This window comes from Aethalodelphis obliquidens, unplaced genomic scaffold (genome assembly GCF_003676395.1).
Source record: "Aethalodelphis obliquidens isolate GAN/ISIS:26980383/991018 unplaced genomic scaffold, ASM367639v1 scaffold12, whole genome shotgun sequence".
Taxonomy (NCBI): domain Eukaryota; kingdom Metazoa; phylum Chordata; class Mammalia; order Artiodactyla; family Delphinidae; genus Aethalodelphis; species Aethalodelphis obliquidens.
The window spans coordinates 22,436,054-22,460,376 of NW_020837956.1; the positions used below are offsets into that span (position 1 = coordinate 22,436,054).

General features: G+C 44.9%; 3 protein-coding genes across 6 annotated transcripts in view; 2 read left to right on the top strand and 1 right to left on the bottom strand.

Annotated features, from left to right (window-relative positions):
* Nucleotides 1-7,546, bottom strand: part of SPATA31H1 (SPATA31 subfamily H member 1) — a 56,000-nt gene extending 48,454 nt beyond the window's left edge. For all 3 annotated transcript variants that reach the window (XR_003434123.1, XR_003434124.1, XM_027113549.1), the window contains exons 1-2: nt 7,381-7,546; nt 6,648-6,760 (exon numbers count right to left, since the gene is read on the bottom strand). The gene's annotated coding sequence lies outside the window, so the exon portion shown is untranslated. The remainder of the gene's footprint in view (nt 1-6,647; nt 6,761-7,380) is intronic.
* Nucleotides 1,964-5,133, top strand: FNDC4 (fibronectin type III domain containing 4). The gene is made up of 7 exons (XM_027113557.1): nt 1,964-2,373; nt 2,554-2,698; nt 2,785-2,900; nt 3,132-3,336; nt 3,811-3,900; nt 4,230-4,354; nt 4,519-5,133. The coding sequence occupies exons 2-7, from the start codon at nt 2,578-2,580 to the stop codon at nt 4,552-4,554; spliced, it is 693 nt and encodes a 230-aa protein (XP_026969358.1). The 5' UTR covers nt 1,964-2,373; nt 2,554-2,577; the 3' UTR covers nt 4,555-5,133.
* A 17-nt stretch (nt 7,547-7,563) lies between the features above and the next one.
* The window catches only part of IFT172 (intraflagellar transport 172), a 41,960-nt gene continuing 25,200 nt past the window's right edge, over nt 7,564-24,323 (top strand). Inside the window, exons 1-16 of one of the 2 annotated variants that reach the window (XM_027113550.1) lie at nt 7,564-7,754; nt 10,349-10,492; nt 11,069-11,181; nt 11,612-11,651; nt 11,943-12,008; nt 12,220-12,299; nt 12,518-12,605; nt 13,427-13,641; nt 14,542-14,665; nt 15,077-15,172; nt 16,087-16,248; nt 16,604-16,657; nt 16,899-17,002; nt 17,176-17,261; nt 20,089-20,201; nt 21,195-21,362. In XM_027113550.1, coding sequence (XP_026969351.1) covers nt 7,716-7,754; nt 10,349-10,492; nt 11,069-11,181; nt 11,612-11,651; nt 11,943-12,008; nt 12,220-12,299; nt 12,518-12,605; nt 13,427-13,641; nt 14,542-14,665; nt 15,077-15,172; nt 16,087-16,248; nt 16,604-16,657; nt 16,899-17,002; nt 17,176-17,261; nt 20,089-20,201; nt 21,195-21,362 — 1,692 coding nt within the window. In that variant the 5' untranslated portion in view covers nt 7,564-7,715. Of the gene's footprint in view, nt 7,755-10,348; nt 10,493-11,068; nt 11,182-11,611; nt 11,652-11,942; nt 12,009-12,219; nt 12,300-12,517; nt 12,606-13,426; nt 13,642-14,541; nt 14,666-15,076; nt 15,173-16,055; nt 16,249-16,603; nt 16,658-16,898; nt 17,003-17,175; nt 17,262-20,088; nt 20,202-21,194; nt 21,363-24,323 lie in introns of those variants that run through there. The other variant, XM_027113551.1, reaches the window with a different exon arrangement.

The window sequence follows — 24,323 nt, forward strand, 5'->3', positions numbered from 1 at the left end:
AGTTGGCGGGGCCTTATCTGAGCCACAGTGGTGATGAACCCAAGTACCCTGGCCTCTCTGCACACCTCTGCCTGCACCCTTTCCTGGTCACTAGGTCCTTAGCCCTCTAGTCACCCCACGGGGGCTCCCCAGGTCCCTCTTTACAGGCACCCAGACTCCCCAGCCTCTGGTTGTCCCTGAAGAGGAAGACGCGGGGTCTTCGTTACTCTTGCCTTTCAGACAATGCCCTCTTCTCTGGAGGGCCTGGAGCCCAGAAGGACAATACCCAGGCCCAGGGCAAAAAGGATCCCTGGGCACGAGTGCTCTGGAACCAGGATGCATCAGGAGGCCAGAGATCAGGGTTCTCAGGGTCAGCAGAGGTCAGAGGACCTGGGCCATGGCTTGATCACATGCTCAGCACACACAGTCCTCCCTGTCCCACTTGCCCCATTTCACTCTCCTCTCAGAAGGAAGGCAACAGAAGCTTCAGAGCCCCAGGGGTGCACGCACTGAACTGGATATTACAGGGGAAAGTGCCACAGAAATAGAAATACTGCAATGAGAATTAGAAACCAAAGTATCTGCCCTAAATACAAGTTTGGCTAACATTTATTTACACTGAACAATGCATTGGCACATACAGTATCTCATTAGATACATTAAGAAGATATTAAAAGGAATGAAATAATACCATTTGCACCTAGAATTTATCATACTAAGTGAAGTAAGTCAGACAGAGAAAGACGGATATCATATGATATCACTTATAAGTGGAATCTAAAAAAATGATACAAATGAACTTACAAAACAGAAATAGGCTCACAGACATAGAAAACAAACTTATGGTTATCAAAGGGGAAAGGTGGGGGGAGGGATAAATTAGGAGTTTGGGATTAACAGATACACACTACTATATATAAAATAAACAATAAGGACCTACTGTAGAGCACAGGGAACTGTATTCAATACCTTGTAATAACCTATAATGGAAGAAAATCTGGAAAAGAATATATGTATATATGTATCACTTTATTGTACACCTGAAACTAACACTTTGTAAATCAATTACGGTTCAATTTTTTTAAAAAGATGATGATATTGACACCCTCATTTTTCAGATGATGAAACTGAAGCTCAGAGAAGTTAAGTTAGTTGCTGAAGATCACACAGCTGACAGAATTGGGACCCACACCCAGGTTCTCACTCCAGATCTCATGCTCAACCAAAGCATGAAATAACTTAAGGATTTACATGTTTATTGAATAAATGAAGTAACTAACAAATTGGTGCAATTAATCATAATCTCTCATTCACACCGTGTTATAAGCTTTATAAAGATCGTTCCCCAATATTGTCTCATTTGATCCTCACAACAGCCCTGTGAGGTTTTGGATGCTCTGATTTACACGTGGGAAACCTGAGACTTAGATTAACCTCTTTGTCTAAGGCCACACAGTAAGTCCCAGAGCTAAGACAAGAAACAGGTCGTCTCTCTTTAAATTTCCCCTATAAACCCAGCACCCTTAATAATCGCCGTATCTCCAGCTATTAACATGCCAGACATATAGAGAACGCTCAATAAATATTTGCCTAATAAATGAAAGAATGACTGAGAGAATGAAGGGAATCAAGATCAGATTATGAATGGGGAAGATACTTAAAAGCTGACGCAGTCTACAAGTAGGAGATTGTCAAAATAATTATTATCTCCATCATTGTCCCCTCCGGCACCGGAGGTGGAATTCCACTTCCCAACTCGGCTAATTCCATCTGGGGAGGGAGAGGCCTCCCAGGTGCCTGAGACCCTCGCACCTGCGCCTCTCCCGACATCCCCCCGCCCCCCACGCCCCTGCCGGGGCTTATCACACAGAGCCGGGATCGGGAGCTTTGGGGGCCCGAGAGGCCGCCAATGAGAGGGTCGTGGGAGGAGTCCCGAAAGAACCGGGTTGGGGGGGCGTTGATGACGGCGGCGAGAACCCCAGCTGGGCGGGGCGGGCCCGCACGTCCCGGCCGGGCTGCGGCGGAGCGACGGGGGCCAGCTCTGCAGAAGGCGGCGGCTGGCTCGCCGGGACGGTCACATCTGCTGCAGGGGCCGGCGGAGGCAGCCGCACCGCCTCCCGCCCCGGGGACCCAGGCCAGCCTCCGGGCCGCGCCGGCACCGCCCCCTGCTCTCGGACAGACTGCGCGGCCGGTCGGAGCTCGGGGGGCTTCGCAGCCCCGCGGCCCGCGCCCGCTACGCCTCCGCCCTCTGCCCGCAGCTCGGTCCAGCGCCGCCCGCCTCGCCGGGCCCGCGCCGGGATGGGGTAGGGACAGCGCCACGGAGTCGGGCGATGGGCCGCCCTCTGGGCACCGAGCAGCCCCCCGAGGCCTGAGCGACCGCGAGGACCGGCGGAGGTGGGTGTGGGCAGAGCAGAGCCGCGCACCAGGGGCGCCGGGATGTGGCGGGGGCCAGGAAGGCATGGGGAAAAGGGGGCCTCTGGGGCTGCTGTGGGCCGTGGGGAGACCGGGAGAGCTGCTGCCCACCCGCTCGTTCTGGCAAGTCCTTGACCCTCCCACAACTCCTGCCACCTCCAGGACCCCCGCCTGGATGTCAAACGGATGCCCCAGTGCCTCCCAGAGGACTCGGTGGGGACCATGGCTTCGCTAATGCCCCTCTCTCCATATCTAAGCCCCACTGTCCTCCTGCTGGTCAGTTGTGACCTGGGCTTTGTACGAGCAGGTGCGTAAAGGGGGAGAGGGTGGGAGGTAACCAGAGTTAGTCTGTGGGTGGAACCTGTTAACCGGTTAACGCACTGGCACCCGCAGACCGGCCTCCCTCTCCTGTGAATGTGACAGTCACTCACCTCAGAGCCAACTCGGCCACTGTGTCTTGGGACGTCCCAGAAGGCAACATCGTCATTGGCTACTCCATTTCCCAGCAAGTATGAATCACCCTTCTGCTACCCCAACCCATGTCCTTGGATCTCTGAACATTCCTTCTGTCACCTCCCTCCCCACCCCAGCTCCCCTCCCAGCTGTGGGAGAATCTGGGAGCTGGGATTCCCTGGCTCACGCTGCCCTTTTCACCCTTACTCCCTTGGAGTGCTTGGATGTTCAGGAGGTGGCCTGGGACCAGGGTGAGGCTGTCCTCCTCTCTCATCAACTCCCTGCAGCGACAGAATGGACCGGGGCAACGTGTGATCCGGGAGGTGAACACCACCACTCGGGCCTGTGCCCTCTGGGGCCTGGCTGAAGACAGTGACTACACAGTGCAGGTCAGGAGCATCGGCCTTCGGGGAGAAAGCCCCCCAGGGCCGCGGGTGCACTTCCGAACTCTCAAGGGTTCTGACCGGCTACCCTCAAACAGCTCGAGCCCAGGTGAGGGTCTCAGGTATTCCTCGCTCCCTAAAGCTTTGATTCTCTGGCTCTTTACCTGGCCTTTGGTCTCCTGTTTACTTCCCCAAAGCAAGCAGCCGTCTAGCTTAGATGAATAGAAGGATGATTTAATTCATTGTACTGCCAGAAAAGGAAGGAAAGCAGGTTGGCAGGGGACCGGGTATAGACAGGCTGGTAATGAATTCCTTGGGGGAAGGGCTTTTAAGCTTCCTTTTACCCAGCCTCAGTTCACAGCAGCTGCAGCCTGCATGAGTGAGTATCTGACCTGCAGCCCTCCGGCTTTTTGGTCTCTAACCACCTGTCCACCAACAGCTTCCCAGAGAGGGGCTACCAGTGACAACGCTGTGATGGGTCTTCCTTGGCTTTAATCCCCAGCATCTCCAACCTTAACTGTCTGCACAGACATAGCTCTCTAGCTGCTCCCTGTAACCTGGGGTCCGTCTCCTTCCTTCTCAGGTGACATCACAGTGGAGGGTCTGGATGGAGAGCGACCTCTGCAGACGGGGGAAGTGGTCATCATTGTGGTGGTGTTGCTCATGTGGGCTGGTGAGTAAGCAGCTGGACAGGGGACCATGGATTGAGTGGGGCTCAGTGAAGGTGGGAGTTGGTGAAGGTTGTTGGGAGAAAGGGGGTGAGAGCAGTGGCGTGGGGAGATGTTTAGTTGAGAGGGATGGGCAGGAAAAGTTTGAAGAGAGGGAGAGGAGGCTTTGGCGAGCCCAGAGAGGATGATGAAGAAGGTGGTGCCTGTGCATGGGGACCAGGAATTCAAAGATTTTCTTCTCGGATTTTCTAGAAACTGTGGGTATCTCACTGCCTTTCGAGGCTGTGAGTGGGGAGGTCAAGATCAAGGTTCAGATTGTATTGTTGTGTTTCAGCTGTAATTGGGCTATTCTGCCGTCAGTATGACATCATCAAGGACAATGACTCCAACAATAACCCCAAGGAGAAGGGGAAGGGACCGGAACAGAGTCCTCAGGGAAGGCCAGTGGGGGCGAGACAGGTGATGTGTGGCCAGAGAGGGAGGGAAGGGTGATTTTGCCTCTAGAAGCAGTAAGGGAAAGGGAGAAGGGCCACAGAGGGGCAAGAGAAGAGGGAGAATGGAAATTTGGGATGGAGGAGGCTATCGCCTTCCTGAAATGAGACTCAAGCCATCTTCTTTCACAGAAGAACTCACCCTCCATCAACACCATTGACGTATGAGTGAAGAAACAGAACCAGAAGACAGATGCACTAACATCTTGGGGATGGGGATGGGGTCAGGGAGAGCCCAAGATGGTGATTTGCCCAAGACTGAAGGATCCCACAGTCTCCCAGAGGGTAATGACACTCCCACAATCTCAGGCCTGGCATCCATTCTCTTTCCACTGTGAGCAGGGCCAGAAGGTAGGTCTGTTAGGGTCTGAGCCCCTGGACCTGGGGAGTGGATATCAGATGGGATATGTCCTTCCATCCCCCAGGTCCAGGAGAGAGTCACTTGTTCAACCCTATCCCATTAGGTCCCAAATGGGGCCCCCATTTCACCTGCATCAGAATCCTTGGCATCCCCAGCTGCCCCCACATCTTGCCTCTGGGTCTCAGAGAGGAGTGTTTCTGTGGGTACGCCACCTCCCCCAGCAAATAAAAGGAATTGTCTGGGCCTGGAGACAGATGCTGCACTGCACTACTCCAATGTCTTCCATGGAGCCTCAGGTGCGCCCCCTCTCACCTGGCAGCCCCTTCAGCTGCTGGTGATCTCACTCCTTGGACATTTTTCCAATAAAGTTTCTTGGACAAACTGGAGCTGACTGTATGGGATACTGTCTAATATGCTGAAAACATTTCTCCACTGTCTCTCCCCTGACTACAAGGGCCCTTCACACCACCACCAACTTGACAGGAGCAGACTCTTATTTGAAGGTGTTTGCTTTGATTCTCCAGCCTGGAATTGGGTGGAGCAGAGCCAGAAAGAGGCATAGAAAACCAAGGCCCTAGATCCTTTTCCTTTTTTGGGTGAGAAGGGGGAGCAGGAAAAAAAGAGGATATAAATTCTTCATGTACTAATGGAAACTAAGGTTATGGCACATGAGAGGGCCAGTAGCCTTTTTTTTTTTTTTTTTTTTTTTTTTTTTGGCCAGTAGCCTTTTTATCTTCACTGCCCACATCGGCAGCCCAGCTCCTCACCATTTATTCCTCTGATTTCATCAACCCTGAGCTAATTTTCAGAAAAGGATTGAACAGGGTCTTGGGACAAATGAAAGAACAGCTACACTAATGGATCCCTGGGTGCCAGGTGTTCCTCTCCCGTGCATTTCTGTGCCTATTCTTCCCTGCCCTTGCTTTCCCTTTTGTCTGTATGTCTCTCTGTTCATTCGGTCAAAGTCAGTAATAATTGTGAAGAATAAATGAGTTTATATTCACTCTCGGCCATTATATCCAGAGGAGGATTCTGGAAATAAAACTGGGGTTGGAACTCTCTTGTCAAAATAATTATAATTTGGGGGACTTCCCTGGTGGCGCAGTGGTTAAGAATCCACCTGCCAATGCAGGGGACACGGGTTCGAGCCCTGGTCCGGGAAGATCCCACATGCCATAGAGCAACTAAGCTCGTGCGCCACAACTACTGAAGCTCGCGTGCCTAGAGCCCATGTTCTGCAACAAGAGAAGCCACCACAGTGAGAAACCCGTGCACGAAAAGGAAGAGTAGCCCCCGCTGGCCGCAACTAGAGAAAGCCTGCGCACAGAAACAAAGACCCAAAACGCAGCCAAAAATAAATAAAATTTTTAAAAAACATTACTATTAACAAAAAAAAAGAATTATAATTTGGGCTCTGGGGCCTACTTGTTTCCTGTGAAAATAGGGACTGTCCTCTACTTTTTCCTAAGTTCCACGGGGAGGTTGGTGCCAGTGAAAGAAACACCTGTTGACATTTGCAAGCACTCTGTGGGAAAGACTTCAGAACTGAGAATCTGTCTGGACAGCATATGCTACACTGTCTGGAAGGTAACAGTTTTCTCCACGTATGATCCTCCGGGAGGTGGCTTATGAATAACTGTCCTTTTTTGCATCTTGATCTCTCTGGTATGTTACAAGAAATTAGACCAATAATTCTGAAAGGGACCCCAATCGAAACAAAGATCAAGAAGTCAGTCAGTATCTTTTAAACCTAACCAAGCTCCACCCCCGGGTTTCACAAGACTACACCTGTCAGGTGAGCCAAGCTCTTGTCTGCCCTCTGCCCTAAACCATAAAGCATCCTGATCTAAGCAGCAGTCTTAAACTCACCATTTTCCATTTCAAAAGTAGGGTGTTTTACCTCTCTCTGACCACTGCTTCCGAAGCACTGCTTCCGAAGACTCTGGATACATCATCATTTCTGGGGATAGGAGTGTCACAGGGTATGTAGTAGCATGGGATGGAGATAGGGAGCTAGAAGTTAAGAAGGAATACAAAGGGTGTTTAAATGCACCATCTCTGAGTCGAATCCCAGTTCCGTCCTTAACGCACTATGTTAGCTAAGGCAAGTGACCCCTCTAGTCCTGAGTCTCATGTTATGTAAAATGGGACTAATAATGCTATCCCCTTCAAAAGGTGGCTTTGAGATTAAAGGAGACAATGCATGTGCAACACTTTGCACGGTACCTGGCAGACACATACTGAGTATTCCCTGTTACCCATCGTTATCAGCCTTGTGATCCTGTGCAAGTTACATAACCTATTTAGGATCAATTCCGTCAACTGTAAAAGGCCTATAATAGCAACTACCCTGCTTTCCTCCAGGGTTGTGTAGATTAAAAGAAGGCACTCTGGGCTTCCCTGGTGGCGCAGTGGGTGAGTGTCCGCCTGCCGATTCAGGGGACACGGGTTCGTGCCCCGGTCCGGGAAGATCCCACATGCCGCGGAGCGGCTGGGCCCGTGAGCCATGGCCGCTGAGCCTGCGCGTCCGGAGCCTGTGCTCCGCAACGGGAGAGGCCACAACAGTGAGAAGCCCGCGTACCGCAAAAATAAAAAAAAATAAAAAAAGAAGGCACTCAGCCACGCTTACGTACATCGAACAGCTAGAGAGACTACGATTACGTAGGACCCCGGAGATTGCGGAAGGCTTGTGGGCGTGGCTGGAGTTTGGGTTTGCATGCCACGATGGGATTGGTCGAGGAGAGAATTCATCAAGCCCTCTGCGCGCGTGGGGTCCCGCCCTAGACCTCACTGCGGCTGCGCGGGTTCTGTTTTGCTTCGCTGCGAACCTACGCGGTGACCTTGCGACGCGTGTCGCGCTCAGGTCGCTTCTGCGTCAGCGGCTGCCGCTGCGGCTGCGTGGCGGGTTGTCCAGGTAACCACGGGAGTTGTCCGCTGTCTGTTGGCATCTGAGAGACAGGTGTTCGTCATGCAGTTGAAGCACCTGAGGACCCTGCTGAGCCCTCAGGTGAGGAATCGCGTGCTTCTTCCCTCCCTCGCCCGCCTTAATGTTGCAAGAAAAGTGGGGGACTGAAGTTTAAAAACGTTGAGCGCCTACTGTGTGCAGAAGACCGAAGGCTATAGTTGTGATTCGGACTCTCCTACGTCCATAGAGTGTTGAGTAGGTGAGATGGAGTGCTGAGCACCGTAGCTTTCACTTCGTTCCATTAACGAATCGGTTGTGTACCAGGTCCCATGGTGGGGCTCCAGGGGGATCCAGAACTTGCTCAGCTGTTGCCCCTGCCTTCAAGAGGCTCGTACTAGAGGCAGAGGCGCACGTGTAAACAACGAACATTAATCTACACCTCTCAAATGAGCGCTTTAGGTGTAAGCCCCACCTAAAGGAGTGCACACGACCACACCGTTCGTTCTGATGGTGCAGATCTCAGATTCAGAAGAGGCTGGACACTGAGGGAGGAGCCCTAGAACATGGTGAAGAAAGGCTGGGTTTCGGAGTCAGGAGGCCAGAATTCAAGTCCTAGCGCCCCACTACTTTAAATAAATGATGTGATGCCCCTGACTTTAGCCTTTATCACACAGGCTCTCTGGGCACTCACCCAAACTTCTACATTTGGAAAACGGGAGTAATAATAATCGCAGCCTTAGGAGGTTAGGGGGAAGAATTAAAGAAAGTAGTATACACAAGAGAACGTTGTAAACTGAAAAGCAGCGTGAAAACTGATAGACGAGAGAAGGACATTCAAAATGCAAAGGACAAAATAATAGAAAGCTAATAAGAATATCTGTCATAACTGAATGTTTAAGGTGTACCAGGGCAGCATAAGTAAAGAAGCTAGTGTTGTGGATTATGGAGTCAGACACACATGGATTTAAATCTTGGTTCTGCCACTTAAACTGTGTTTGTAAACTTGAGCAAATTACTTAACCTTTCTGTGCCTCAGTTTCCCCATCTGTAAAAGATGCATAATAATAGCTTCTACCTCAGTTATGAGATTAAATGAGATAATGCGTATCAAGCGCTTAGCAAAGTGCCTAGTCCATGCTTGTTAAAGGTTAGCTATTATTCTGTTCTCTACCTCATGTAATCCTCGCTACAGTCCTGTGAGGTACATATTGTAGAGAAAGGAGAATTAATTGATTATGAGAATCAGGAAGGCTTCACAGAGAATGTGGCTTTAAGAGAATAGAAGGAAATTAGAACAAAAGAGAGGTGTGCTCATTGCTCAGTAAACTGTTCTCTGAATCTGTATTTCTAAAATTCCTTTACCCTAATGGAATAATTGGAAATGAAATCTTCCTTCAATCTTTCAAAATAAGATGATGTCATGATGCAGGTAAGGGCTGAATGCCCAGGATTGGGCAAAATGATTAAGGAAGATGATTGGCAATAATTGATAAGCCCTCTACCCTCCTAACCTAATTTAGTCAAGAGTTGGAGGGGGCTAAAGGTGGTGGTGTGGCTATTTTCTGACTCCGGTTTGAGGACTTTGATGAAAAATGCCTTTTTTACTTCTGACTTTGGAAGTGGGTAGTTTAGGAGTAAAAATTAACAATGTTTTAAGCCAGGGCTGTAGAGCCCAAGTAGTTAAACAATTGGAGCAGAAATTAAATTTTTTATTTCAAGGAGGGAAATCCTTAGTGCAGAACCACAGACCACCAGGGCTGGTGGTGGAAGGGACAGACATGGCAAGAATAATTCACTGGGAGTTGATCGCTTCTAACTTGGGCTTCTGTGAAGTGGATTGTTAAGGAAAAAAAAAGACAAAAACCAAAGTGGCATTGTTTATCCTAAGTCACAACTCTGATTATTTTAATTCCCATTCCAGAACTTTCACTGTCTCTCCCTTTCCTACCAAATAAGCCCAAACTAAGCCTAGCTTCAAAGACCCTTGTTGAACTGGCCTCTTGTCTGTTTTTCCTGACTTACCTCCTCTATTCTGCTATTTACAATATAGTTTCAGCTAAATTAAATTACTATTTATTGACCAGAACTTGCCATTGCTCATGCCATTCCTTCTACCTCAGGTAATTTCCCTACCTAACTGTATCCATTCTTCAAAGCTTAATGTTGATCATTTAAGTGGAAAATTATCTCAAACTTTTCCAAACTATTACAGTGCTTTATATGTGCCTCTCTTATGGGGCTTTTCCCATTTTTTGTACCATCTTATTAGATCCTTGGGCAGGGACCATGTTTTGCTCTTTGTCTCTCTCTTAGCCCTTGGCCAAGTGCCTTTTTTATTAAGGTACTCAAAAAACATTAATTGAATGAATGGCTAAAGACCAAAACTTTGCATTTATTTCAGTAGCAGACCTGGGGAATGAGGGAATAAGGAGGCCACTGCAGGGACACATTGGTACAGTTGATTTTCCATGTCACCTCTTAGTGCATTTGCATTATGGGTTTCTAGAAGCACTTTGTTCTCACCATCCGGGGCTCTATGGCCTTGGAGACCTGGACGGATTATGGGGATCTCTTTGTTTTAAGGACTGTGCTAGAAGGAAAATTGACCAGAGTCACACTAGAAGTAATGGAACTAGAAATGCTTTTGGCATTCTAGACCAGCACCTGGGTTTACTTTTGCCCCTTTGCTTCTGCAGGATGGAGCTGCAAAGGTCACCTGCATGGCATGGTCCCAGAACAATGCCAAATTTGCTGTCTGCGCAGTGGACCGAGTGGTGTTGCTGTATGATGAACATGGGGAGCGAAGAGATAAATTCTCCACCAAACCAGCCGACATGAAGGTGAAGGGAACGTTCATGTGTACCTTAACCTGTTGATGGGACCCTATAAATCTAGAAAACTTCCTATCCTGCTTCCTAGCCACAGGCATAGGAAATGGCCCGCCCTTCCTTTTCTCAGTATAAAGCCCTCAAGCCCACTACAGTCACACAGGCACCTTTTCTTTGTTTTTTTTCTTTTTGTAGATTAGAGCACAGTATTCTTTTTTTATATATAAAAATTTATTTATTTATTATTTATTTATTTGTGGCTGCGTTGGGTCTTCGTTGTTCCGTGAGGGCTTTCTCTAGTTGTGGCGAGCAGGGGATACTCTTCGTTGCAGTGTGTGGGCTTCTCATTGTGGTGGCTTCTCTTGTTGTGGCTCACGGGCTCTAGGCGCACAGGCTTCAGTAGTTGTGGCTCGCGGGCTTAGTTTCTCTGCGGCATGTGGGATCTTCCCGGACCAGGGCTCAAGCCCATGTCCCCTGCATTGGCAGGCAAATTCTTAACCACTGTGCCACCAGGGAAGTCCACCTTTTCTTCCCTTTTAAGGATACTCATTACTTCTTTTTCTTTCCTTTTTTCTTTTTGACTCTTAGTATGGCAGGAAGAGCTATATGGTGAAGGGCATGGCTTTTTCTCCTGATTCCACCAAGATTGCCATAGGACAGACTGACAACATCATCTACGTCTACAAGATTGGAGAAGATTGGTGAGGATAGAGATTGGGAGATGGGGTGTCCCAGAGAAGAAGGGAAAGGCAGGAAGAAATGCCTCACTGGGAAGGGGGGAATAGAGAGGTTGAGGAGCCAGCTGGGGTTTGGAAGGCAGAGGCCCTCTGGAGTCCGTTGTTGTAGCTTCCCTACCTTTGCGTGCACCACGTGTTCTATGATCCCATCCCTGGAAGAGTCAGTCTTAGATCAACAAGGAGGCCCTGTGAGATCCTGGGGAGCCTGGAGTGATGTTTTGTCTTTGTTATTCTTCCAAAGCTACTCAGGCTCCTTTGAGGGCTTCTATGGAGTGGTAGGAAACACTAGCGGGCCAGGGAAGGTATCTACAATTCCTCCCCTCCCCCAGCATCATTTGTGCCCGTTTATTCGTGGAAGTGGTTTGTAATATGCTTCCCTCCTTTTATTTGACAGGGGTGACAAGAAAGTCATCTGTAACAAGTTCATCCAGACGGTAAAGTTCAAACCAGTCCCTGGGAGATTAGGATGAACAAGCATGTATCAGTATATCCGCTTATAAATACAACGAGAAGTTGCCTTTGTTAACATCTGGCTCTGACTTTTCCTACTGCCTGGCTGCTCATCCCCCTGTGCTTTCCTCCTTAGAGCCCAGTTGTGTCCCCTCCTCTCCTTCCCTACAGGTGGTTGGAGTGGTGGCATGTGGTGGGATGTTCAGGCTCAGGTTGTTATCAAAGTGCTAACATACATAGACAGGTTTATCCTTTTCATTCTTTCTTTCTTACAGAGTGCTGTTACTTGTCTGCAGTGGCCAGCAGAATACATCATTGTCTTTGGACTGGCTGAAGGGAAGGTAAAGGAGGGAAGAGAAATACAGGAGATATTGTGCATGGGGATAATGGTTCTGGAAAGAGGTATATGGTTAATCTTCTCCCTTAGGGTCAAGTTGTGTACTGGGGTGACTACCCAGGGAACAGTTTTTGTTTTTTTCTTTTTCTTTCCTTAGGACCTGGGTGAAATTGAAAGTAGCCTAACCAGACTTTTGTCCATTCTCCCATTTTCAGGTTCGTTTGGCAAACACCAAAACTAATAAATCATCTACCATCTATGGGACAGATTCTTACGTGGTGTCCCTGACAACGAAGTGAGTAAGGAAGAGCAGTATCCCAAAAGCTTGGAAATGGTAGGAAAAGCTATAGGGGACTCTGGACTGGGGGACCATAGTATGAAAGATGGAGAGGGCTGGTAGCAGGAACCGCAGGTAGGGTAGTGTTTGACAGACAAAGGGGACTTTCTTGTTGAGACAGGATGCTCTAATGTCTTCCTGTATTTCTCTCCTTTCCTCCTTTTCCCCTTTTTTAGTTGCTCTGGGAAAGGAATTCTCTCTGGTCATGCAGATGGCACCATTGTTAGGTACTTCTTTGATGATGAAGGCTCTGGAGAGTCACAGGTATGAATAAAGGATGCTCTGGAATGGGGGAGGAGGAAATCCCAAGAACTCTCCGAGAGGAGGTTGGACATCTAAGGAATTTAGATCATGGTGCTGGGAGAGGAGGCTAGAGGAATGAGACCTCAGGCAGAGAGACACCTGGATGAGGCCACAGAGAGGATTTGTTTTTCGGAGGCCAGAGCTTAATATTTATGGGAAAGGATGAATCAGGTGGAAGGGACCTTGAGGCAAAGACAAATAAAGACTCCGAGGGTAATGAAAAGTGAAAATTATTCTCATTTATGTAAAATATATATTTATGTATATAAATTCATAGAAAAAAAGGGTTGTTTACTCTTGAGAGGGAAAATATGGGGGATTAAAGGAAGGTTCATGTTTTAATCTATATAATTCTCTATTGCTTGAATCATTTATGTTAAGAATTACTTGTGTAATCATTAAATGTATCCCTCCTGAAATAAAGGGGCCATATGCTCCCTGTGGGCCTATATGGTATTGGTTAATGTGTAGGACAGATTCCTTTGGGGGGCCTTATTAGGTGAATATTAAAGATCTGCAGACACACGTATTTTGAGGTTCCCTCTTGAACACAAGATCAGTAAGTGTGTACATATGTCATAAAAGATGTGTGCGTGAGTGTAAGACAGAAAGATAATTTGTGACGTCTTCGGGTTAAGATGTGTTAGGGTGGGAAAGTTTTGGGAGAAAGATTCCTGCAGAGCAGGGTTGTCAGAGTGAGTGTGTCAGATGCTAGGAATGAGAAGTTTCTGAGGTGGAGTCCTCAGAGTCAGAGTGATTGAAACCCTCTACTTCTGTCTTAGGGGAAGTTGGTGAACCACCCATGCCCACCCTATGCCTTGGCTTGGGCAACCAACAGCATTGTGGCTGCAGGCTGTGATCGGAGGATTGTGGCCTATGGAAAGGAAGGCCACGTGCTACAAACTTTTGACTATAGCCGTGACCCTCAGGAACGGGAGTTCACCACAGCTGCAGCAAGTCCTGGGGGCCAGTCTGTTGTGCTGGGAAGTTATGACAGGTGGGTCTCTTTTCCAGTTGCAGCTTCTGCCTGCTTTCCCTGTGTACACTCTTCTTTAGTCCAGTTTTGCTTCTCAGCCAGAGTGGGAGACTGGATCAGAATCAAGTGATTCTTAGGTTTTAATTCGTGCACTTTCCTCTTCCTGTTCCCACCGTCCATTGGCGTGTCGGCAGTTCCAAGGTGCACCATGCTCTTGTTGTGTCTCTGCCTCTCCCCGGGCTTCCACAGCAGAATTCATCTCCACTTTCTTTGTGCTCCCTTTGCCCCTTTTCAGACCACTGGCTTAGTGTTTATCACATTATATTATAGTTTGGTGTTTGTATCTAACTGGTTAAATTGAAGAGCCCTTGAGAAGAGGGCCTATTATTCTCTTTTTTTTTAAGTCTCCAGGGCCTAGATTAGCATCTAGTATATAATACGTGCTCAAATGTTTGGTGAATGAATGAATGAATGAATGATGGAACGGTGAATAAATAGCTAGAGTCTGGGTTCCATCTCTTCCTTGGAGCGCTTTTAACCCCAGCTTTGTCAGTCCTGTCTTTCTGTCCCCTTCAGTCTCATGTGTGTCTGTCTCTTCCTTTCTTTCTTCTCTGACTCCTACCATTTCTCTTTTCTTTTTCCATATTTCTCTATCGCTAACAGCTCATTTTTCTCACCAGCCACAATCTCTTTTTATTTTCTCCACTCCTATCTCTCTTACCCCATTTTACTTTTGACTTGATTTTCCCAATTTACTTCCTTTGAACACTTTTGTCCTCTCCTACTACACCTCCCAACTTGTCTGTTCTCTTTTATTTCCTCTGTTCTCTGATGTAGCAAGACTAATTTCCTTCCGTTACAGGCCCATTTTCAGTTTTTCTCAGCCTCCAACTCTTCTAAAAGCCACATACTTAATTTCAGACTTCGGGTACTCAACTGGAGCCCTCGAAGAAGCATCTGGGAAGAGGCAAAGCCCAAGGAGATTGCCAACTTATACACCATCACTGCCTTGGCCTGGAAGCGGGATGGCTCACGACTCTGTGCGGTGTGTGACTAGTAACCCCTTTCTGCTTTGGTGGCTTTTTTCAAATTAAGAAAAATCCCACCTATCCTAAAGCACCCTCTCGTGACACTAGAGAATGTCCTCTTCCCTTTTGACCACAACCTAAAGCTCTGACGTTACAGGGGAAAGAGAAATGCATACCTTATTGGAGGCCACATGGGACAAGAGTTTTATAGGCAGGGATGATTTCTCCCTTATATCCCATCACTATGTGATGCTCTTGAGTCCTGCAGTTGCCACCTCTTTCCTGCTGGTACTTCCAAAAACTACCAGCCCTTTTACTGCCAACTCTTCTGTAGATTCTAGAACCTAGGATTTGAGAGTATCTCTAAATACCCTCTACATGCCTACGTATTGTGTGTGTTACCCTTTATGCTGTCACTTTCCCTCCAGGGCACACTCTGTGGTGGAGTGGAACAGTTTGACTGCTGCCTCCGAAGGAGCATTTACAAGAATAAGTTTGAGCTGACGTATGTGGGACCTAGCCAGGTGAGCGGCTGACAGCCTGCCACACTGAGATTTTGCCATGGCTCACTCATCCTTGTAGTACTTCCCTGCGGTCTGGCCTCAGCACAGAGTCAAATCAACCTCTGGCAGAGCTGTTCTGAGGAATAGAATGTGTCAGGGCAACTCTCTGGCAACTTTCCTGCTATAGTTCTTACAGCTTATTGTAAGAAAAGGATTAACCACCAGGTTTAAGGGGTACAGAGATTGCCATTTACACCTTCCTGGTTTAAAACTTCACTGCCTATAGGATGGCAACTGGGGAAGTTGATAAATAGGATTATAATTCTGAATTCTTTTGTTCTAAGGCCTCTGAACTCACTGTGTATGATGTTGCAAGCTCATTTCTTAGTTTCTGAGCCCACTTTTCTCTTTTCTCTACCTCCACCCTCCTTTCCTTCATTTATTATTCATTGATTCCTTTAGTCTTCCATTTTCTCCAGAAATATTTATCCATTCTTTATGTGTCAGCACGGTTAAGCATTGAGAATTCAAAGATAGTTATCTGTAATACATTGTCCCTTATTTGAGAAGATCGTTTTAGCAAAGGAGACAGACATATCAGAAAATAATACAGCACACTGTGGTAAAGTTATCATAAAAGTTTGTACAAAGAGCTACAGGAACATAGGGAGAGTGATTGGTTTAACCCAGTGGAACTTTCAGAATCGTATGTATTATAAACATCAAAAGAGATAATATATTAAAGTATTTCATAAATAGTAAAGCATTATGTAAATGTGAGGTGTCCCTTTTACCAAGGATATCCTAGGCCAGGCAAGGAAAAAAGATGATACTTTGTTTAGTTAGCGCTGTGAAGGTGGGCGAAGGGCACAGCATGTTCACCCCTCTTTCGGATTGGGGGAAGCCTGGGGAGCTCAGACTCGTCTCCTGCCAAGGTGATTGTGAAGAACCTCTCATCGGGGACCCGAGTGGTACTCAAGTCACACTATGGCTATGAGGTGGAAGAGGTGAAAATCCTGGGAAAAGAACGCTACCTGGTGGCCCACACGTCAGACACACTGTTGCTGGGGGACCTGAACACTAATCGCCTTAGTGAGGTAGGAACCAAAAATGGAGAGGTGGGGATGGGGCGTCCTGAGGTGCTACTCAGGCAAGCCAGAGTCCCTGGGGGAAGATCTCCATGGGAAGCTCTAACATTCTGGTGTTGGGGACCTGGCTTCAGGGGATGAGACCCGGGAGGCTTATAATCCTGGAATATGAATCACCGTTGTTGGACTGTTTGTACACCATCTCCCAGAAGCATAGGGACTAGGGCAAAATCTGACATAGCATCTCTTTTGTGCAATGTCAAAGCCTCCCCCAACTCCATCTCTCTGCATCCCACCCTGTTCTTTCAGCATCGTCTTGGATAGTTATCCACATTGTCCCTTATGTCTTTTCCCCCCTTAACAGGTAGCTTGGCAGGGATCTGGTGGCAATGAGAAGTATTTCTTTGAAAATGAAAATGTGAGTAGAGCTTGATTCACCATCACTGTCCTGATAAGCCTCCTTCTAGCTTCTGTGTAGCAGGATGGCAAGTGGCAAGGGGTTGAGAAAACAGCAGATAAAGTGGGAGGGTGAAATAGGCAGAGGAATAGAATAAACAGAAAGGTGGGTGTCACTTTGAACTCATGGTACACCTCCCTCGACTGTTTTTCTCTTTCTTCATGTAATCTTTCCACTGTATAACAATTCCGTTCACCCCCAGGTATGCATGATCTTCAATGCTGGAGAGCTAACCCTGGTGGAATATGGGAGTAATGATACCCTGGGTTCTGTACGTACTGAATTCATGAACCCCCATCTCATCAGGTAACCCCACAAGGTTCTCTAAATTTTTGAAACCCCAAAGAATTCCTTTTGACTTCTATCTCCTATATCCTCAGGTTAATCTAAAATCTTCATCCGTATGGTATTTCAGAGCTCCTATTAAACATCCCAGCTACCTAAGCCCATTTTGCCTCACCTGACCCTTCATGTTTCAGTGTCCGTATTAATGAGAGGCGCCAGCGAGGAACGGAGGATAATAAGAAATTGGCTTATCTTGTTGATATTAAGACTATTGCTATAGGTGAGTAAGACTCTCTCATAATTGTAATAACAAAATAGATGTTTATAAAGCACTTCCATGTCACAGGATTGTGTGCAGTGGAGAATCCAGGAATCTGAGAGGCATCGGGTAAATGTGTGACCTCATTCTTACAGGGGATATGTGAAATGTTTAAATCCATATGTCTACATCTAGAAGTCTAGATACAGATGCATTGGTATGTATAGGCCTGCCCATACAATTATTCACGTTCTCTAGGCATATATCTCAGGGCTGGAAAATTGTGAATTGTAGAAAAGAACCATTAGCAAATTTAAGAATTTTCCTGTTTAGACTTCATAGGATCACAGATTCTTAGAACTGGAAGGGGCCTTACTTTCTGTATAGTTTGTCATTAATAAGTAGTGATGACAAACTTTATGTGCATTTCACAAATGTTCACATTTATAAATTGTACTGTATATATTAATAGTTAATTTTTTATCATGGAATGTTTTAAGCACAGGAAAAAAGTATAAAGAATAGCATGGTATTCTCTAAAAAGTTTAGAGAATAACATATCCAGGTAGTGTAGGTATTAAGAGCAGGGCTCTGGAATCAAATCTCCCCACTTCTCTACTTACTACCTGTGTAATCTTAGGTAAATTACTTCACCTTTCTGTATGTCAATTTCATCTACAAAATGTACCTCATCTACAAAATGGGGATAAAAATAGGACCTACTTCATATGAAAAGCACTTAGACTAGTGCCTAGTATATAATAAGTGCTTAATAAATGTTAGCTGTTCATAATAATGATATTATTATTACTTGTGTACCCATACCCAGTTCTGTCAAATCCTCACATTTCATTATTTTTACCTTGGATCTTTTCTCTCTTCTCTCTTGATGGACATTTGTTAGTTTTTCACTGATACAGTATTTCAGTTCTCTAAGGTTTATACCCAGCATGGAATTGCTGAATCATGAAAGAGGTACATCTTCAATTTCACTAAAATATTTCCAGATTGCTCTCTGAAGAGGTTGTACCAATTTACATTCCCACCAGCAGTCACAGTTCCACTTCCTCTCCAGTGCTTGAAATTGCCTGACTTCATTATTTGGCTCAATCTGATGTATATGAAAATATATTTCATTGTTTTCATTTTTTTGTTCATTTGTTTATTGGCCATTTGGATTTCTTCTGTGAATTGCCAGTTCACATCCATTGCCTATTTTTAAAATTAGGTTGTCTTTTCTTTATTTACGTGAAGGAGTTCTGTGTGTGTGTGTGTATAGGCTTTGATGATTATTTGCATTGCAGCTATTGTCTCAGCCTGTGGCTTGTCTTTTCTCTCCTTTTCAACATTTCTTAGTATTTAGACATTTTTAAGTTTAAAGTAGTACATTTTATCACTTTTTTTTTTTTACTGAAGTATAGTTCAATTTACAGTGTTGTATATACCACTTTTTAATAAATAGTTTGTGGGTTTTGAGGTCTTATTTAAGAAATCCCTCCCTACTCCCTCCTGTATTTTGGCATTTAAAATTTTGCTTTTTACCTGGAATTTATTTTTGTGCATAATGTGGGTAGGAATCTAATTTTATTTTTTTTCCATATGTTTAACCATTGCTCGAAAGTCCATTCTTCGCTCACTAGTATGTAATGTCATCTCTCATAAATCAGGTTTCCATATACATATGGGTCTGTTCTTAAGATATTTTTACATTTCATGAACTTTCTATTTCACATGAAGTTGCTGAGCTCAGAAATGTAAGTATCTATAATAGAAATAATAATACAGTCCAGTGGCTTAAGTTCTAAGTTCCAGTGGCCTAAGTTCTCTCAGCAGTAATGAGCTGTGAGATTTTGGACAAGTCACCTCTCTCTGTAGGTCTTATCTTCAATGTACATTGACAGAGTTCTTCTCTTAACCATTTTGGGTCATCGACCCCTTTGAGTGTCTAATTAAAAGCATAGATCCTTTCCCAGAAAAATATCTACATGCATAATTTTGTGTGTAATTTCAGGGTGCTCACAGAAATAGGGTCCCCACAGCTCTAGCATTCTATGGTTGTACTTATAATCGGGGCATTAAAACATGGATTTATCATTTTGCTTTTTAATTAAAGGAAAATTCATTTTTAAGTTGGTCTTCCCAGTAGTGGACATCTGCTGGCATTTGGTCTTCAGCTTAAGCGTAGGTAACAAAAGCAGGCACATTGCTTGTTGATAATGTATATCAATAAGACCTGTGAATGGGCTTTGTTCAAGAGACTCCCTGAAAGCACCCTAGCCAACCTTGAGTGGTCTGTTCTAAGCATGACTGTTTCTTATATTGCCTATGAAATTCAGACCAAACTAATATTCATCGTCTGCACTGACCAGCCTAACTTTAGTTAGAGGTTCCTCCTATTTTGTCTGTGTGCCTTCACCACTCTTTGTCCCTAAGTGTTCTTATATCACTGCCAGTCAGATATGCAGGTAACTCCTTGGAGCACGTATGATCACCAGGGTCATTTCGTTCATCAGCTTTCTCTCACTGGTGTGTTTGCTCTAATTGTGGTTCATCATGAGAACAGAAGCCAGTTGCTCCATAGTTCTGACCTGCTCTGAGACAACTCCAAGAGTCCCAGAGAAGAATCACATTTCTTGATGAGTCTGGATCTTTTGAGTTAATAACTGCAGAGTTAAACAAAACCTCTATAATTTTAGAAGAAATACAGCATCTTAGCAAAGTTATGTTGTACTGCCCATTTACATTCCTGAGTGACATTCTCTAGACTAATGCAACATTCTTAAAGCTAGACTTTCACAGGCCACCTCATACCTTGTATGTGATTAACCCTGTTTCCTTTACTCTCTAGTGGACCTGATTGGTGGCTACAACATTGGCACCATCAGCCATGAGAGCCGTGTGGATTGGCTGGAACTTAACGAGACTGGGCACAAGCTTCTCTTCAGGGACCGGAAACTTCGTGTGAGGAGGGTTGCTAAGGCCTTAGCCATAGACTGGTCCATAAAGGATGTGGTACTAGCTGCCAGCAGGGACTGTGGGAGGCAGGATAGGACATAATTTCTTGGGGCTATGCCATTAGCATAGCAAAAGGCACAGAAGAATCAACATTCTTTGTATCTGCTATCACCACCCATCCCATTTTACTCTTCAGGAGGCTGTGTCATGACGGCACCGAAGTCAAGAGAGGAATTTGGGAGTTGATGTCTCTCTTAATATTCACAAATCATATTTGTGAAACATCCTCATGAAACATCCTTACGCCTGCATTCCTCTTCCTCACGCCTAGCTGACCTTAACCCACACCTACTGCTCCAGTGCTCTTCAGCTACACTTATCTGATGGCACTGAAGCTGGCTTGAGGACAGTCTCCCCCTAGCCCCTTATTGATTCTGATCTCAATATGGTACCACCAAAGAGTTCAACCTCAGGGGCAAAAGGGACTCTCTGGTGATTTTTTGTTTCATTTTCATTGTGATGCGAAAGCCATCACAAATTTCCAGACCATTTAATTTGACTGGTGCCCTTACTTGTGTAATCCAGGCTGGTAACTCTGGCCCAGAGTTATTCTAAGAATGAAAGTCTGGGACTTCCCTGGCGGTCCACTGGTTAAGACTCCACACTTCCACTGCAGGGGGTGCAGGTTCGATCCCTGGTCAGGAACTAAGATCCCACATGCCTTGCAGCGCAGCCAAAAAAAAGTCTGACCTTCACCTAACTTAAATTCCTAGGGTGTAGACCTTTGCTCTTTTGATCATCTCTTATTTGGCCAGAGTCAGAATATGTCAACTCAGCATAAACTTGAAGGGATTATGGTTGAAGATGAGTAAGCTTTGAAATTTAGCATGTACGTGACTGGTGGGTTAGCTCACCACATTTCACCATTAGGAAAATTGTCAAGATGAGAAGACACCCATATCTCCTTTTAATTGTGCTATCTACTTCTTCCTCCTTCAGTTGCACCTATATGATATTGAAAGCTGCTCTAAGACAATGATCCTTAACTTCTGCTCCTACGTGCAATGGGTCCCAGGAAGTGATGTGCTGGTAGCTCAGAACCGAAACAACCTGTGTGTGTGGTACAACATTGAGGCACCTGAGAGAGTCACCATGTCCTCTATCAGGGTATGTTGACATCAGGGCACCTCAGCCATAGTGTTGAGCTGATTAATTAGAACCTGAGTCGGCTCTGAAGTCTGCTTGGTTTCTCTGCCCACCACCCATAATCTCTTTAATGGAGTTGGCAGGTGACGCTTAGACTCCTTCCCACAGTGGACCAGGCCCCAGAGCCATCCTTGTTCAGATTCCTGACATTATATTAGACCCTTGGAGTATGGGTCTCTATTATAGTGGGAATTCACCAAGTCATAACATGAAGTTCCCTTAGGCTGGAAGATCCCCAACAGGAGGAGTAGTTCCATATCACCTCCTTGTGTGCTGATTCTCTGGTACAAAAGCCATTCATAGTTCCATTTTTTTAAGACTGCTGATCAGACCCTCTCTCCTATCCCATAACAACGTCACACACACAAGTAATATTCCAAAATCCGGGAGGAGCCTATGCAAACAGAGAAAAGAGGCCCCTATGGTAGGCTAGGATGACTGGTGTGGGTGTGGGTAGAGCACTTGATACTTCCTTTTTGTTCTTTCTATATCTCTTTTTTTCTCCTTTTTTGCCTCATTTTAGACTGATTAAGATTGAGTTTTTGTGGGGGGGTTGGGGGGTTGTCCTTTTCTAAATACTCTTCCGAGTATTTAAAGTACTCTTTAGATCAGAAGGTTATACATCCTATTTCTATAGCAGTTACCCTTAAAAGTTCACCATGTATTTAAATTAACAAAGTCTAAAGTTAATCAGCATCTAACCGCCCCCCCCCGCACTGCAAACAATACAAGGACCCTAAAAGATTAAATGGGATTACCTCCCCTTTGCCACTGTTGTCTAGTATTTTGGTTCCCTTCTGTTATCCCCAAAGTTAGACATTATTATTTTATACACACAAAATTTGTATAGATTTACCGTCATAGTGCCAGTTTCTCTGTTCAACTTTTCCTTTTTCATTGCTGATCTTCTCTCTGGAGTTACTTTTCTTCCTCTTCTTGAAGAATATCATTTAGAAGTTTCTTTTTTTTTTCTTTTTGAATTTTATTTTATTTTTTATACAGCAGGTTCTTATTAGTCATCCATTTTATACATATTAGTGTATACATGTCAATCCCAATCTCGCAATTCATCACACACACACACACCCCACTTTTCCCCCTTGGTGTCCATACGTTTGTTCTCTACATCTGTGTCTCTATTTCTGCCCTGAAAACCGGTTCATCTGTGCCAATTTTCTAGGTTCCACATATATGCGTTAATATACAATATTTGTTTTTCTCTTTCTGGCTTACTTCACTCTATATGACAGTCTCTAGATCCATCCACGTCTCTACAAATGACCCAGTTTTGTTCCTTTTTATGGCTAATATTCCATTGTATATATATACCACATCTTCTTTAATCCATTCGTCTGTCGATGGGCGTTTAGGTTGTTTCCATGACCTGGCTATTGTAAATAGTGCTGCAATGAACACTGGGGTGCATGTGTCTTTTTCAGTTATGGTTTTCTCTGGGTATATGCCCAGTAGTGGGATTGCTGGATCATATGGTAATTCTGTTTTTAGTTTTCTAAGGAACCTCCATACTGTTCTCCATAGTGGCTGTATCAATTTACATTCCCACCAACAGTGCAAGAGGGTTCCCTTTTCTCCACACCCTCTCTAGCATTTGTTGTTTGTAGATTTTCTGATGATGCCCATTCTAACTGGTGTGAGGTAATACCTCGTTGTAGTTTTGATTTGCATTTCTCTAATAATTAGTGATGTTGAGCAGCTTTTCATGTGCTTTTTGGCCATCTGTATGTCTTCTTTGGAGAAATGTCTATTTAGGTCTCTGCCCATTTTTTGATTGCGTTGTTTGTTTTTTTTAATATTGAGCTGCATGAGCTGTTTATATATTTTGGAGATTAATCCTTTGTCCGTTAATTCGTTTGCAAATATTTTCTCCCATTCTGAGGGTTGTCTTTTCGTCTTGTTTATAGTTTCATTTGCTGTGCAAAAGCTTTTAAGTTTCATTAGGTCCCATTTGTTTATTTTTTATTTCCATTACTCTAGGAGATGTATCATAAAAGATCTTGCTGTGATTTATGTCAAAGAGTGTTCTTCCTATGTTTTCTTCTAAGAGTTTTATAGTGTCCAATCTTACATTTAGGTCTCTAATCCATTTTCAGTTTATTTATTTATTTTTTTTCAGTTTATTTTTGTGTATAGTGTTAGGGAGTGTTTTAATTTCATTCTTTTACATGTAGCTGTCCAGTTTTCCCAGCACCACTTATTGAAGAGACTGTCTTTTCTCCATTGAATATCCTTGCCTCCTTTGTCATAGATTAGTTGACCATAGGTGCATGGGTTCATCTCTGGGCTTTCTATCCTGTTCCATTGATCTATATTTCTATTTTTGTGCCAGTACCGTATTGTCTTGATTACTGTAGCTTTGTAGTATAGTCTGAAGTTAGGGAGTCTGATTACTCCAGCTCTGTTTTTTTCCCTCAAGACTGCTTTGGCTATTCGGGGTCTTCTGTGTCTCCATACAAATTTTAAGATTTTTTTGTTCTAGTTCTGTAAAAAATGCCACTGGTAATTTGATAGGGATTGCATTGAATCTGTAGATTGCTTTGGGTAGTATAGTCATTTTCACAATATTGATTCTTCCAATCAAAGGACATGATATATCTCTCCATCTGTTTGTGTCATCTTTGATTTCTTTCATCAGTGTCTTATAGTTTTCTGAGTACAGGTTTTTTACCTCCTTAGGTAGGTTTATTCCTAGGTATTTTATTCTTTTTGTTGCAGTGGTGAATGGGATTGTTTCCTTAATTTCTCTTTCTGATCTTTCATTGTTAGTGTACAGGAATGCGAGAAATTTATGTGCATTAATTTTGTATCCTGCAACTTTACCAAATTCATTGATTAGCTCTAGTAGTTTTCTGGTGGCATCTTTAGGATTCTCTATGTACTGTATCATATCATCTGCAAAGAGTG